Here is a 15,918-nt window from a genome sequence, read left to right as displayed (position 1 = left end):
TTTGGTAACTTGAGAACTATAAAAAGTCCCCAAGTCTAATTTTGGATGTTTTCTAGGTATGGGCCTGGCTCCACTGAACAGCCCGTCAAAACAGCTCCTGCTCAGGCATAGTATCAGTGTCAGACTTGTGGTGCAAACAGGGGATATATTTCATGGTGGGGCTACTTATATGGTCACATTCTATGTGGCCGCTCTTCCAAATACAGATTGAAATACTGCTGTATGTGCATAATTTGCCTGGGTGGAGCTCTTGAGTAGCCAATCTCATACACTGCAGAGAGGACCTGGCCTGACCAGAAAACACAGTATTGACAGCAACTTTGCTTGAGTCCAGGTACTCCTTTCAGTGCATGTAATTTGCAAAGGACATTAACTTTGATAAAAACAATATGTTACATTTCACTTTTTTATTTTGCTCACTTTTGAAGTTGTATCACAGATCGTCGGTCAAACTAATTTGTCCTGTCTCAATACCAAACTACTCTACAGTTGGGTGTTTTTTGTTGAAGGTAAGCCGCCGTTAAAGGGTGGTTTTATCTTGCTCTTTTAATATAATTCACTTCACTCAATTGATGAGAATAGTTGATAAGAATGGTAGCCCGTATAGTATCAGGACTTATTTATAATTGGTTTAGATAGGCAACTTGGAAACTGTAAAAAGGAAAAAAAGTCTAAGGTATCTGTGCCTGTACTGCAGGCTAAATAAAACAAAATATTTTGCCATATTATTTTGTCATTCCGAGAAAATATCTCATATTACAAGAACACAAAACAGGGTGTTCAATGCACCATCACTTCAATGACTTCAGATGACCAGTTATTTGAAAACAATGTAATGTGTAAAATAACGCAAAAAAAATTAAGATCTTATTATGATGTTATAAAGGGAAAATACCCCAGAGAGGTCTATATGAACAGTTCAGTGTGGAAATCAGTTTATTGTATCAGATAAAGGTTTTTAATTGATGTATCTAATAATGATAAAGCCAATTGAAAGTGTGTGTGTATGGGGGGGGTGCAGGTCTGAAAATGTGTTATGCCCACTTCTTCAGGCACCACTACACCACTGTTAACAATCATCACTTACAAACACAGTCATAATCATCAAGCAGAGTACAAGTGAATGAAAGACTCTCAGACCCGGAGGCCCATTCAAGGGTCGAACTGCTCATTTCTTCTTTCCATTCTGAGCCTATATACAGCTGTGACATGGAAAATTAATTAATGAAAGACCTGAAGACCCAGTCAAGGGTGAACTTTCTGTCTCCAATACTGAGCCTATACAACTGGCACATGACACATGAACAGAATAGTCTGACTCAAAGATACATTCATTTCTGTTTCCTACACTGAGTATCTACAACTGTCACGTGGAAAATGAAGGAAAGATCCAAAGGGTCACCCATCCCTATTGGAAGGAAATAACCCTTTTGAGAAACACCGTTGTTTAATGTGAAAGGCTCATGATACAAAACCATTTAAGTTATATGGTGCATCAGTGGCTTAACTGCCTATTACTTACCACATTTCTAAAAATGTGTCAATGTATATCCCATACTACAATATCCCATTCAATTTTGTGTTGAGAAAATATGCATGTGTTTGAGTACACTCTAAAGCCATGGAAATGATCGGTTGCTTCCAGGTGGAGCTCCCTGCCTCCGTGATAAATTCACAAAGTCTTATAGTATTGCAGGCGTATAGTTTATTTTATGTGTCTTTATTTAAAGGACAGTCTTGACATTTTGCCATGACGAATCATATTTTATGAATGCATAGCATTGTTTTGGAACAGGTTTGTGTTGTCTATTCAGCTTCTTTAGCCTGATTGGAAAAAGAAAAAGAAGGAATTGTTATTGATAAGCTTCCTCCCACGAGGAACATTGAGTAAGGTGGGCCTACTTCGACTTAAATAACTTTTGACAAAAACTGAAATTAAAAACTGTCCTGGTTGATGTGGAGTGGTGTATTATATTCCAGTTGGAGTAGTATGATATCAGGCACAATTCAGATTGTATTGTAATTGTATGTATTTTTATTATAATCTTGGTGAAACATGATTTTTACCTTTCCAGCCTCACGACTCTTGGTTCTGAGCTTGTTGACCTGACACTCAGCGATGTCAGCACGCTCCTCAGCCTCCTCCAGCTCATGCTGAACCTTCCTGAACTTGGACATGTGGGAGTTGGCCTGCTCCTCCTGGGAAGATTTTGGGGGAAAACAAGTGAAGCACAATTTCAACTAATTTATAATAAAAATTGGGCCATGTGTGATATAATTAGATAGGGCATGAAAACAGTATTTACAAAGCCACCGAAATAATAAACTGGGAATATAATTGTGTGTGTCCTTTGTGTTATTACACATGAAATATATGTTCTGTATATCTGATGTAGCAGATACACTGCCCCTATAAGCTACCCCTATAAGCTACTTATGCCAACACAAGCTGAAATGCTTAATGTATGACCTACCGCCTCCTCAGCCTGTCTTTTGTAAGCCTTCACTTTAAGCTGCAGCTTATCCACCAGGTCCTGAAGTCTGGTTACATTCTTAATATCCTCCTCAGTCTGGAGCAAAAATTATGTTATATTGGACATGTAGTGTACAGTTTAACACATTCATGTCTATTAAAGAATAATGTTTTGGAATGTACAGTATGTTGTTACCTGGTATGTCAGCTCCTTGACTCTGCGCTCATACTTGCGGACTCCCTTGATTGCATCCAAGCTTCTTTTCTGTTCACCATCAACTTCAGATTCCAACTCACGCACCTGCATGGAGGCATGAGCTCATGGTGAATCCAAATGCCTTGCTGGAAGACTGCCATGGTCAAATATTATGACAACCAGAGAGAGGCATCATTATATAAACTACATATTTTAAATGTATTTTGTTGAAGGTAGCCATGGTAATTGTACACTCACTCTAGACTCCAGTTTCTGGAGCTGCTTCTTGCCACCCTTCATGGCTAGGTTCTCTGCCTCATCCAGACGGTGCTGCAGGTCCTTGACTGTCACTTCAAGATTCTTCTTCATCCTCTCAAGGTGAGAGCTGGTGTCCTGCTCCTTCTTCAGCTCTTCTGCCATCATGGCTGCCTGCAATCAAAGAAAAACCTTTTTTGAGGTGGTAAAGTCATCATAGCTGTGTGCAATGTGGACTGATGATGACAATGTACAAGTTAGCATACAGTGCAATGTGGATAAAAGGTAACAGCAAATACTTGGAGTTCAAATGAAGTCAGAAGTACATAGAATTCCCAGGTTTATTAAGAAAATTGCTTCAAGGGAGGTGCCCAACCATAAACTGCCAATTTTTAACAGTGCTTGGATGAAAATTGGTGGGGTTTGGAGGTAGGTAAGCACTGGTATGTTAATATTCAGGAGCTAGAAGGATGGGACCACTGGATGCTGGGTACAGTATGTTACCATAGAGGTTTGATGATGTGATGGAAAGACATTGCTTTGTTATTGGGGGTGTGGCAGTGTATAGGAAAACGGTATACTGTACAGGTAAGACTAAATGATCCAGACTCACATCAGTGATGGCCTTCTTGGCCTTCTCCTCAGCATTTCTGGCCTCCTGGACAATGTCGTCCACCTCTCCCTGCACCTGAACCAAGTCAGCCTCAATCTTCTTCTTGGTGTTTAACAGGCTGGTGTTCTGAAAGAGAGTACACATGGATTTAGCAAAAACTAAACTTTTGCTGTGAATATTATTTAACTTTGTGTCTATATGTGTAGATCTCGTCCACACCTGGGAATGCAGCAGTCCCACTCTCTCGTTGGCGTCCACCAGCTCCTGCTCAGCCACTTTGCGGCCTCTCTCTGTCTGCTCCAGACCCACTCTCAGCTCCTCAATCTCAGCCACCATCAGACCATTTCTACGTTCCACCATGGTAGCCTGTTCCTTCATGTCCTCTGCGGCACGGACAGCATCATCCAGATGCAACTGGGCATCCTAGAAACACCACAAGGTGCCAAGAAGTCATAAATTATGTTGGTGCGGCTTTGTATAGATTAAACTAGCGTTTATGGATTTTGTAGCCCTTGTTGTGTTGTAACAGTCTCTCGGAATGCTGACTATTACGACAGTAAGTTTGTTCAAAAGGGAGTTTTCAGGTTTTGCTTTCAATTTATGAGGTGTTTTAATTTTTGTTAAAATATTGATTTAGATATATTTATAATTTATAGATTCATATTCACAATTACTTAGTCACATTATTAATTATGATATAATTGTGTGTGTATTTAATTACATTTTAAACCAGATTAAGGCATATCTTGAAAGTTCTCAGTTTTATTCTAGGATAAACTTAGTCTATGGCTGTGAACAAGGAAGAGAAAAGACTCAGTAATGTTTTGTAATGTTTTACAATTGTTAGCTACACAAACAACTCTATAATAGGATTTGATGTTCAGTGCTTTGCTGGGCATCTTCAAATGAGGAAGCACTGGATACAATTTCAATGATGGCAGAAAAATGGTAGTTTATCTGAGGTAGTGACCAAAAAATATAATGTTAAAGTGTACTTCTCTGTAATATGATATTTCCAACATTCATAGTACCTTGAGCTGCGCCTGAACATTCCTCAGCTGCTTCTGGGACTCAGCAGCCTGGCGGTTAGCATGGCTCAGCTGGATCTCCATCTCATTCAGGTCTCCCTCCATCTTCTTCTTTATTCTCAGAGCATCATTCCTGCTGCGGACCTCAGAGTCCAGGGTGCTCTGCATGGAGTCAGCCACCCTCTGGCTGTTCCTCTTGATCTGCTCCATCTCCTCATCCTTCTCTGCCAGCTTTCTGTCCACCTCACCCTTGATCTGGTTCAGCTCCAGCTGCACACGCAGAATCTTGGATTCCTCATGCTCCAGGGTTCCCTGGATAAATAAACATTTAGAGACTTTTGTACTTTTGTTATGTGATCATCTGATCAGTATTGAGGAATTCAACAGCATACTCATATTTCTCATAATAAGGTAGTTATTGCACCTCAGCCTCCTCCAGAGCCGTCTGGATCTCAGACTTCTCTGTCTCCACTGTCTTCTTGGCCTTCTCCAGCTCATGGATGCTCTTGCCAGTCTCTCCGATCTGCTCGGTCAGGTCAGAGATCTCTTCTGTATTTGGAAAAAGAAACATTTGGAATTACCATGACATGGGGTTGTACACTACTTAAGTATATTGTACAAACCACCACACACAACATTTATCTCACGTTGCAAGTTCTTGTTTTCTCTCTTCAGAGTCTCCAGCTGGTCAAGAGCCTCCTCATAAGAGTTCTTCATCTTAAAGAGCTCTGTGCTGAGAGAACGAGCCTCCTTTTGAGCTCCCTCCAGCTCAGCCTGGCCCTCCTCAAACTTCTGCTTCCATTCTGCAAGGACCTAGGTGGAAGCACACATGTTAAAAAGTAGCACTTAACAATTAATGTTAACATGCTAACAATGTGTTAGGCTCATGGCACAAAACCAGGGAATGAGCATGACAATAGTTCAAATGCCTTATTAAAACCTTGCTGTGGACATTGTTTTACCCTGTCAAAGTTCCTCTGCTTCTTATCCAGGTTGGCAGCCAGGGCATTGGCTCTCTCAACATCAATCATGAGGTCCTCCACCTCTCCCTGCAGCCTCTGCTTGGTCTTCTCCAGAGAGGCACACTTGGAGTTGGTGGCCTCGATGGTCTCCTCAGCATCCTGGAGACGCTGAGCCAGCTTCTTTCTGTTGGGTACAAAAGAAGCAATTACTTTTCTTTCTTTTTTTACGTTGGGATCTCTGGAGACCCACGAGTTACAGTTAAGCCTACCAACAAACCAACAAATGTCTGCTTCAGGGAAGACCTCAATGGTCAATAGACTTACTTGGCCTCTTCCAGCTCCTCTGTCCTCTGGATGGCATCAGTTTCATACTTGGTTCTCCACTGAGCCACCTCAGAGTTAGCCTTGGACATGCCGCGCTGCAGCTCTGCCTTGGCCTCCTGCTCCTCCTCAAACTGCTCCCTCAGCAAGTCACAGTCGTGGCGGGCAGATTGGACACCATGGGCCAGTGCATTCTTAGCCTGAGAAGAAAATGGGGAGTAAAAATTGCTTTTTTTATTCCAGCAATAGGAATTTAACAGGTGGATGTTTTCAGCACAGTTCACAGTTCAATCCCTAGATAATTAATGGACAATGTGAGTTGTCTGACCTTGACCTCCTCCTCAACATGCCTCTTGAGCTCCTCAATCTGCTGGGTGTAGGCCTGCTTGCCTCTGGTCAACTGGGACACCAGGGTTTCCTTCTCCTCCAGCTGGCGACCAAACTCACCTGTGGAGGGTTAAGGAAGCTCTTGTCAGGTATTCTTCTTACTAGATTGTTTCCTCTGACAGGTTGAAGAATGTTTGTCCAGTTTGTAGAATAGATAAAAATAGATTTTTCTTATGTTTACCATTCTCAGTGAGGAGTCTGGCTTTCTGTCCACCAAGGTCGTTGATCTGGCGAACATTCTCATCGTTCTTTGTCTTGATCTCACTGAGCTGGTCCTCAAGGGTACGACACATCTTCTCCAGATTGCCCTGTGACCCAAACATCATGTTAAACAGACACAGTTACTGGAAAGTGTTATCTTTACAATAATAATTTTACCACACATTAAGAAATGGGACAGGCAATTAAAAAACAAACAAAAAATATTTGTATAAACACATTAATTGTATCACTGACCTTAGTCTTGGAAACTGCCTCCATGTTGGAGGAAAGGTCATCAATCTCCATCTTGAATTCACTCTTCTCTTTCTCCAGCTTCTGTTTGACGCGCTGCAGGTTGTCGATCTGCTCTCCCAGCTCTGCCACACTGTCAGCCTGCTTCTTCCTCAGGGCTGAGGCTGTGGCCTCATGCTGCAGGGTGGACTCCTCCAGGTCACGTCTCAGCTTCTGGAACTCAGCCTCTCGCTTCTTGTTCATCTCAATCTGAGCTGCTGTGGCGCCTCCAGCCTCCTCCAGCCTCTCACTGATCTCCTCAAGTTCCCTGGACAGATCAGCCCTCTGCTTCTCCACCTTGGCCCTGGCAGCACGCTCAGCCTCAATCTCCTCTTCCAGCTCCTCAATACGTGCCTAAATCAAGTCATTTTATTCAGAAAAAATGGCAGACAGTAGATTTGTGCAATATTATTTGTTTATTATTTGTAAGTTGCTATGGATAAAAGGATATGTTATATTATAACATGTAAATGTTAACTCATGCTATCATTTTAGAGTGAAGAAATATGAAACTAAACTGCACAATGCAAAACAACTGCACTTACCTGGAGCTCCTTGATCTTTTTCTGCAGCTGGGCACCCAGAGACTGCTCATCCTCAATCTTGCTGAGGAGCTGGCTGGTCTCAAATTCTTTCCTATTAAGCAGACATAACTCAATTTCAAATGGCTTTGGTTACTGTAGTATGGGTAAGGGACAGTAAATATATATCCAGATTTTTGGATGGTTTACTGATTATTTAAATTACATTGCATATCATAGTTATGCATACATAGTTAATTTAATCTGCCTAGAATTTGAATGTGAATCTCTGATCAGTATACTTACTTCTTGATCTTTTCATCAGACTGCTGCTTGTCGTTCTCCAGGTCCATGATGGACTCCTGGGCCAGTTTCAGGTCTCCCTCCAGCTTTCTCTTGCCTCTCTCAAGATCCATACGGAGCTTCTTCTCTTGCTCCAGAGAACCTTCAAGCTGGAGGACAACACACATTTATCATACTTAAGCTTTGATGTTAACAGCTATTTATTCAGAACACATAATATTAGTAAGTTGTCTTTCTGAATCCCTAAAACCAATTTATTATATGACATTTAATTAAATACCCATTGAGGCAAAGTTGGATAAAACCCCCAAATGTGCACGAAAACATCAACTTTACTCACATCATCAACTTGCTGTTCCAGCTTGGTCTTGGCCTTGGTCAGAGTGTTGACTTTGTCCTCCTCTGCCTGCAAGTCATCCAGTGTCTGCTGGTGGGCCTCTTGCAGGGCTTTCTTCTCCTTTGTCAGCTTGGCAACACTCTCATCTTGAGATGCCATCTCTTCAGTCAGGTTTTTAACCTGGACAAGACAAAGTTAGTCTAAGTTAAAACTATTGTTTTGTGTTTTTGAACAAGCTACTGCTTGGATATTGGTGAGATGTTGATACCTTGTTCTCTGTGGCATGTTTCTCCTTCTCCACTTTGGCCAGGGTAAGCTCCAGATCATCAATGTCCTTCTTCAGTTCAGAGCACTCATCCTCCAGCTTCCTCTTCTTGGCTGTCAGCTCAGCATTAATCTCCTCTTCATCCTCCAGTCTTTCTGTTGTCTCTTTGAGTTTGGCCTCCAGCTGGATCTTGCTCTTGATCAGACCCTCACATCTCTCCTCAGCATCATTCAGATTATCTGATTCCTGGAAAATGAAAGGTCGAGAAAAACGTTGTTTCAATGTTTGTTCTAAGCTTGGTATTTTTAGCTTGTTTAACTGTGTTTACATGTGAATATATCTTGTTCACTCACGGATGCAATTTGGAGAGACAAGTCATTCTTCTCCTGCAGGAGGGACACCATCTTCTCCTCCAGCTCCTTCTTGCGAGCCTCAGCCTTTTCAAGAGCAACTTTACATTTCTCATAGTCCTCTTTCATGTTGACCAGCTCCTTTTCAGTCTCTGCACTTTGCAGGAGAGGCTTGATCTTGTAGTAAACCTTCATCCATGGCCAGTGTTTCACATTCATGAATGAGCGGATGTTGTACTGGATGGTGTAGACAGAATCTCTGATAATAGATAGACACAGTAATTGTTTAGCGCAATACAAATTATGCAATGTAAAGTCATTACACTAACCCATTCCTACATGTAAAGTATATCATTCCATCAAGCCCAAGATAGCCATCATTCCAAAATTAAAAGTTTACATAATTGTTCTAACAATAGCTTCATAGTAAAACAAAATGTATCACTCCCTAAAAACAAGATTTGAATGCAAATACTTCCTTTTATCATCTCCATCTCACCTCCTCTCCGTCATCTTGGTATACTCCTTTCTCATCAGGTATCCACGGGCAAGAGCTTGCGTCATGGTTACCAGATTAGCAAGCTTCTCATCTCTCATCTCCTCAAGGACACCAAGCAGACCAGCTTTAAAGAACACCTGAGACAAAGGTATAACACAAAACTTAAATAAACAACATAAACACTTCTGGTGTTAACATATTGCTATCTAAGTGGATAGCAAAGGTTATGTATGATGTTAGGCTCAATAAACTGACAATGAAATGACTTGCTGAGGATTTATAAATCAGTACATTTCTCATATGTAGTTCATTATTAAGATTGTTGGATTGCTCTAAAAAATGTAAACTTAATTTTGAATGTCTACCAGGAAAATGAGATATTAATAACCTCTGTAGGTCACAAACATGAGTTGCCAGTATGCCATCATCAATAGTGTACGGTATGTTACCTTGGTGTGTCCAAACTTGTACTCATCATGGTTCACATCAATTGACCCAAGCAGCTTCTCAGAAGCCTTCTTGTTATCCATGAACTGGCCATCAGGGATGACACCTGCATTCAATACTTTGTATCTGAATAGGGAGAAAATGTGTTTATTATTGCTTTGTTGTTATCTATCTACCATATCTTTCTTGCATTTGTGTGTAACATTACCTCTGTTTGAAGTCAGCATAGATGATTCTGCTGGGGAAGCCCTTTGTGCAGATCCTAATACCCTCCAGCACACCATTACACCTCAGCTGGTGGATAACCAGGAAGTTCTCCATCAGACCTGGATGAAACATTTAGGGTCAGCATTTTACTTTGTGGAACTTAATTGTAGAAATAATAATCAAATATATGTTGAATCACTTTATTTTTAAAGTAATAATGACTTAAGCGAAATAATATGTAAAACAATATTTACCTGGAGTCTTGGACTCATTGGGGATCAGACAACGCACAAAATGAGGGTGGGTGCTCCTCAAGTTGGTCATCAGCTTGCCCAAGTTCTCCTGTAAAGTTGTTATAAAGCATTGTTACTCTCAGATATTATTCATAATAAAGCTAAAATGCTCACTAATATTAAAGTACAATCACAGCATTAAACTATCCCAAATCATATAAAAAAGAAACCTCACTCACTCTAAACTGAGAGGACACAGTCTGCATGGAACCTCCCTTCTTCTTGCCTCCTTTTTTTGATGTATCTGTTATCGTAGTGGCAGGAGTTAGACAGCATAATAAATTAAATGTCTTGTTGCTTGAAAGATACTGTTAATTCATTCACAAATCATGTTAATACGTTCAATGTATAAACCTGTGTTATATAATTCAACCATACTAACCCTCAGGTGGAGCAGCAACATAGAGCGTGGCCAACAGTTTGGTTGAGGACTTTCCATACAGCAGAAGCACAGAGTCGTTCAGGGGATCCTTGTTCTTGTCCAGCCAGCCAGTGATATTGTAGTCCACTGTACCAGCATAGTGGACCAGGGAGAAGTGGGCCTCGGCCTTGCCCTTTGCTGGTTTAGGCTTCTCAAATGCCTTGTTCTTGCCAAGATGCTGGTCATACAGCTTGTTCTTAAAGGAAGTGTCTGAAGCCTTGGGGAACATGCACTCCTCTTCAAGGATGGAGAAAATGCCCATTGGCTGTGTAGAAATATACTTTGATCAGTCAAATATACTGTGTATAAGAGTGAGCTGAAACGGCATAATTGAATAAAACATATAATAAGCATTGTGATATGATAAGAACATGTCAGTTTATTCATACTGTATCTACATGTATGAATAACCTTGTATCCTTGCCAGGTATGAAACATCCACAGACACCTCACCTTCTCAATAAGCTCAATGCAGGCAGCCAAGTCCATGCCAAAGTCAATGAAAGCCCAGACAATGCCCTCCTTCTTGTACTCCTCTTGCTCCAGGACGAACATGGTGTGGTTGAAGAACTGTTGCAGTTTCTCATTGGTGAAGTTGATGCACAGCTGCTCCATGCTGTTGTACTGTAGATTTACAAAGTTTGGCAGAACTTTATTGAGCGATCCCACCATACCGTATGTATTTTTTACTTTATCTGCACAATTTTTATTCCTATAAATCAAATCTTTGAAATAGAGTAGATACTATCTGTATAGTTTAATGACACACAAAATAAACCACTTTTGAATGTATTTCTAATAATTGTTCAATTATTGCCAGAATGATCTCAAACTCACATCAAAGATCTCAAAACCAGCAATGTCAAGCACACCGATGTAGAAGTTCCTTGGCTGTTTGGTGTCCAACATCTGGTTGATGCGGACGACCATCCACAAGAACATCCTCTCATAGATGGACTTGGCTAGAGCACTCACTGAATTGGTTACCTGTGTAAGAATGTTGGTTCCACTTAAACATTGATTTCAATTTATGAATATTTTTTTACCTGTAATAATTGATAAACACTGCTAAAATTAATAATACAATCAAGCTTTATTTCGAACAGCATGTCAGATAAAAAAATTGCTCTGTTGCTTTTTAAAGCCTTACCTGAGGCACTGTCTGACCCTTGGTCACATACTCATTGCCGACCTTCACTCTGGGGTAGCACAGGGCTTTCAGCATTTCAGCTGAGTTCAGACCCAGAAGGTAACCGATTTTATCAGCCACTGGGGAGAGAAAGGAACAATGAGCATCAGAGTGCAATGTTTATCACAGGAATATAGTTATATGAATGCTCTTTAGAATATTGATACAAATAATTTGGCTTACCATCTGTGCCATCTGGCTCAGCCTGCTCCTCACGCTGCTTCTGCTTGAAGTGCATGTTGCCGTGGTGCATGACAGCACCGGTAAACTTGTAGATGCTCATCTTCTCTTCAGCAGAGAAGCCCAAGATGTCAATAGCATCCTGGATGCGGAAAGAAAGTTTACAATGAACCACCAATACATTATGATTTTCAAGTTGAACCCCTTTAGTGACTTACATCTGTGGCATCAAGCTCAACCTTGTCATCAATACTGGCCACAGTGAGCTGACCCTGGCTGATCATGGGATAGTCATAGGGGTTGGTGGTGATAAGCGACATTTCTGTGGAGACACAAAACTAAAATGATTATCAACCAAAGCATGTGTACATTTTATGTAAAAGGCAGAACCCTCAATGAGTAGACAAAGGAGTAAATGCAGGGTGCGAATTACGGGGGGGGTTGGGGGGGTCTGACCCCCTAATTAAGACTTGGATCCTCCCAAAAGAGGTAAAAACAACAGGTCGGGGGGGGTCGACACGCGCCCTGGAGAAGAAGTTGACCCCCCCGATTGTCATTGTATAATTTGCATTCTGTGTAAATGTCATTCAGAACATATTGTTTCTTTAATCCCTGCAGTGCCTCACCAACAAGCTCAGGTTTGTGGTTGGTCATCATCTGGTAGAAGATGTGGTAGCCTCTCTCATCAGGCAGCTGGAAACTCACTCTGGACTTCTCCAGCAGGTCTTTGAGAGACATGGTTGAAATGACAGAGAAAAATGAGAACAATTTGAATTTCAAGTGAATGGACACCAACATTTATTTAAAGAATCAACTGGGAAATAATCCAAACCAACTTACAGGTCTCAATGTCAGCACTTGCCAGTTTTCCGTTCATGTGGAAGTGAATCCTAATGAATTTACCCTGAAAGAGGGCATAGAGAGGGCTTTTCCAATGCATCCGATTGATTTCTAAGTTTGGGTAAAATGTGAAAAGGAATATTTTCTCTCCAAACTTACAAAGCGAGATGAGTTGTCATTCCTCACTGTCTTGGCATTACCGTAGGACTCCAGTAGAGGGTTAGCTGCAATGATCTGATCCTCAAGGGAACCCTGAAGGGAGACAAACCATTGGTCATTTAGACTGATCACCAATCATCCAAAATAATTCTCTTGTCACTTCTCATTCACTCCTGGAACGCTTCCCCTAAACTAGGTCTAACCCCGTTCTGTATTATCTTGGAACACCTTTAGTTTAATATGTTTGGCCAAAGTTAACACAGTACCCCTGACTTAAAGTGCAAATGTCATAAATCCTTAACCTATCAAGTTGCTGAATGAGTAATAATAAGTAATATACTATAAAGGCTTATTTACGTTGTGCTGTATGTAAAACTACCACTGGACTGCTGTGAAGAATGACAACATATTTTAAAGATATAAACTAGAATTTAACTATACTATGTGAGTCTTTTTGTATTCAAATGTGGGGGGACAGATTGTTTTTATAAGTGATGATGCAGCCAGTGAATATATTTTTTTCTAAATAAACAATTGGGTGACATATTTACAGTTTTCATGTATAATGAAACCTACACCTTTGAACTGTACAATGGAAATACTGTTCTTGGGGGGTAAAAACAATGATGGGTCAACAATTGATGGCATGCCCTTTATATGGTGTATATATAAGGTCATACCTGCATTTTGCCAGGTACTGCTTCCTTCTTCTTCTCACCTCCAGAAACAGCAATGGTGGCAAAGTACTGGATGACACGTTTGGTGTTGACAGTCTTTCCAGCACCGGATTCTCCACTAGTTTATTATATGATAAAAATATCATATAGTGTGCATGAACTAAAATAAGTATTGTCAAGCATTATAGTATTCATATTTATTTACATATATATAAATATATATAAAATATACACACAATTAAAGTCTCAAACTTACGTGATTAGGACAGACTGGTTCTCCTTATCTGAAAGTAAATTGACAAATAAATGTACCAGAAGTGATACGAGTAGCAACTAAGAATACATCCATCCATCTATTTATGAATTCAGCCATCCATCAGTGAGCGTCCATACCAGTCAACATGAACTGATAGGCGTTGTCAGAGACGGAGAAGATATGGGGTGGAGCCTCCATACGCTTCTTCCCTCTGTAGGCATTGACCACTTCCATGTCATACACAGGGAGCCACTTGTAGGGGTTCACTGTGGCACAGAAGAGCCCAGAGTAGGTCTGTGTGTGATGAGAGGGTAAACGGAAATATTTATATTAGAGCTCAAGTATGGTACATTTTTGAGGGTGTAATTTGCTTCCTTAAGGTGGCTCATGTCTACATGTGTAGTTTTCTTACGTAGATCATCCATGCGGCATAACGCTCTTTGAGGTTATACAGGACAGACGCTTCATTGAGGTAGGTCATCATGGCCATGTCCTCAATCTTGTCAAACTTAGGAGGGTTCATGTTGTACACATCCTCCTCTTTGAAGGTTTTCACCTGTGAATTGTCAAAAACACAGGTAAAGTTTGTATAATTTCCACCTACTGTATTTCCACTGGATGGAAATAAAGATTGATTGAATAAACTGAATTTGTGGCATCACGGACAGACAACCTGTTTATTCTGTTTCATTGCAGCCCAACTAATCAAATATGTATCATCTTACCTCTTCAGTGTCAAGGATTTTCACATCACACTTCCCACCGTCCCTCTTAACAACCAGTCCCTTGAGGTACAATTCCTTTTCGTCAACCACATAGCAAGCATTCTTATTATCAAATGGCTTGCTCTGGGCTTCAAGCCTCTCCCTTTCAGGCTTACGAAGGTAAATTGAAGCCTTCCCATACTGGGCCATCTCTGCATCCGTACTCATGGCCGCGGTTCACTGGTGGGGAAAAATAAACATGACAAGAAATGTGTCCAATCTCTTCTGACAAGTGGCCAACAAATTAATACATTGTGTGAGTCCCTTATACATGGTAAATCACTGCTTTTCAAGGCTTAAAGCAGAGATAGCACTTTGATGTCACTATAAAGGATAGTTATGAAAAGTAAATGATACGCTGAGGATAATTGTATTTCAACAATCTATTTTATTGTACTAAGCCATGAAAACTATGTTTTGCCTTTATTAGAGTGTGCACTCATCAACTATCTCACCTGTTCTTCCCCTCCCAGATTAATTGGACTCTTGGTTGACACTGAAATATATTTGAGGGTTGTTAGTACAAACATACTAACCATTTTGACCAGATAGAGATATATTGTGCTACATACTGGACATGATTCCACTCCATCACCATTTCACCATTCACACTTATTAATAACTGTAAATGTCATTGCTCTCAACATATTCTTGTAGTTCCTGTGATTGAAGACAGTGGCAGGACTGGAAGGACCATTCTTTACGAATTCCAAGATATTAAATCTTATAGTTCAAAAGTAAGACCACCATGCACTTATATACAGTTAATAAAACATTTATCAATGAGTATGTTATCAATAAAAAGAATGTGAAAATGAAAAGTGCAAAGACTGAGAGGAACTTACCACAGAGTTTGAAGTTATTGGTCTATGGATGCTTATCTGTGGGTCTCCTTATATATTGTTGAAGAGTGCATAGCAAGCAGCAGCTAATTGTAGACCACTTCGTCTCAAGGAAGTTAACTGGAGGCGAGAGTCCACTGTTTGACCTTGACCCTTTCTCTCCTTCCCTCTTGCTATCTCTAGTTTCAATGATGAAAGAAACATGTTAAGGTATTTCATTGCAGAAGTACAATGTTGGGACATAGGTGGGACAAATAATATTACTATGGTACATCCCAAAAATATTTTACCATTATAAATAAAAATACATAAAAACAATCAAACCATGATTCAAGTATAAGCACTAAATACTTGTATCCAAAAGCACCATATCCACCATCTAAAAAGTAATGGAATATTGTAAAATGTGTAAGTCATCTTTAACATTCAAAATTGTATTATTACATTACAGTTTGACACAGCTGTAAATGTAGAAGCTTAGTTATTTATACCATTAATGAAAGAGTTATCACCCAGACGTGAGATGCATACCACTGCTCTCTTGTGAAGCTGACATGGCACATGTAATTGAGCTGCCCTTCAGAGATGACTTTGTGCAGAACTTTATAATTGACGAATCCAGAAGATTAAACTGCTGTGTG

The 15,918-nt window shown here is 40.4% G+C and overlaps 1 protein-coding gene and 1 long non-coding RNA gene across 2 annotated transcripts; one reads left to right on the top strand and one right to left on the bottom strand.

Annotated features, from left to right (window-relative positions):
* Positions 1-345: 345 nt before the first annotated feature.
* Positions 346-2,338, top strand: LOC136959155 (uncharacterized). The gene is made up of 2 exons (XR_010878722.1): positions 346-509; positions 2,076-2,338. It is a non-coding gene; the product is annotated as an uncharacterized lncRNA (long non-coding RNA).
* On the bottom strand, positions 1,791-14,603 carry LOC136959153 (myosin heavy chain, fast skeletal muscle-like). The gene is made up of 39 exons (XM_067253406.1): positions 14,397-14,603; positions 14,084-14,227; positions 13,809-13,965; positions 13,672-13,699; positions 13,419-13,533; positions 12,739-12,831; positions 12,580-12,643; positions 12,366-12,464; positions 11,958-12,061; positions 11,743-11,881; positions 11,521-11,639; positions 11,208-11,357; positions 10,824-10,994; positions 10,332-10,635; positions 10,129-10,193; positions 9,911-9,998; positions 9,658-9,775; positions 9,452-9,575; positions 9,003-9,139; positions 8,507-8,762; positions 8,157-8,399; positions 7,892-8,068; positions 7,555-7,700; positions 7,273-7,363; positions 6,692-7,081; positions 6,417-6,543; positions 6,177-6,295; positions 5,852-6,048; positions 5,528-5,711; positions 5,213-5,378; positions 4,990-5,114; positions 4,569-4,877; positions 3,757-3,960; positions 3,538-3,663; positions 2,928-3,098; positions 2,670-2,774; positions 2,475-2,570; positions 2,068-2,199; positions 1,791-1,824 (listed from the first exon to the last, which is right to left on the bottom strand). The coding sequence occupies exons 1-39, from the start codon at positions 14,601-14,603 to the stop codon at positions 1,807-1,809; spliced, it is 5,808 nt and encodes a 1,935-aa protein (XP_067109507.1). The 3' UTR covers positions 1,791-1,806.
* Between the last annotated feature and the right edge of the window lie 1,315 nt (positions 14,604-15,918).

The sequence above is a fragment of the Osmerus mordax genome, chromosome 16, assembly GCF_038355195.1.
Source record: "Osmerus mordax isolate fOsmMor3 chromosome 16, fOsmMor3.pri, whole genome shotgun sequence".
NCBI classification, from domain to species: domain Eukaryota; kingdom Metazoa; phylum Chordata; class Actinopteri; order Osmeriformes; family Osmeridae; genus Osmerus; species Osmerus mordax.
The sequence above is the reverse complement of the archived record's forward strand: the minus strand, read 5'-3'. Positions and strand labels throughout refer to the sequence as shown.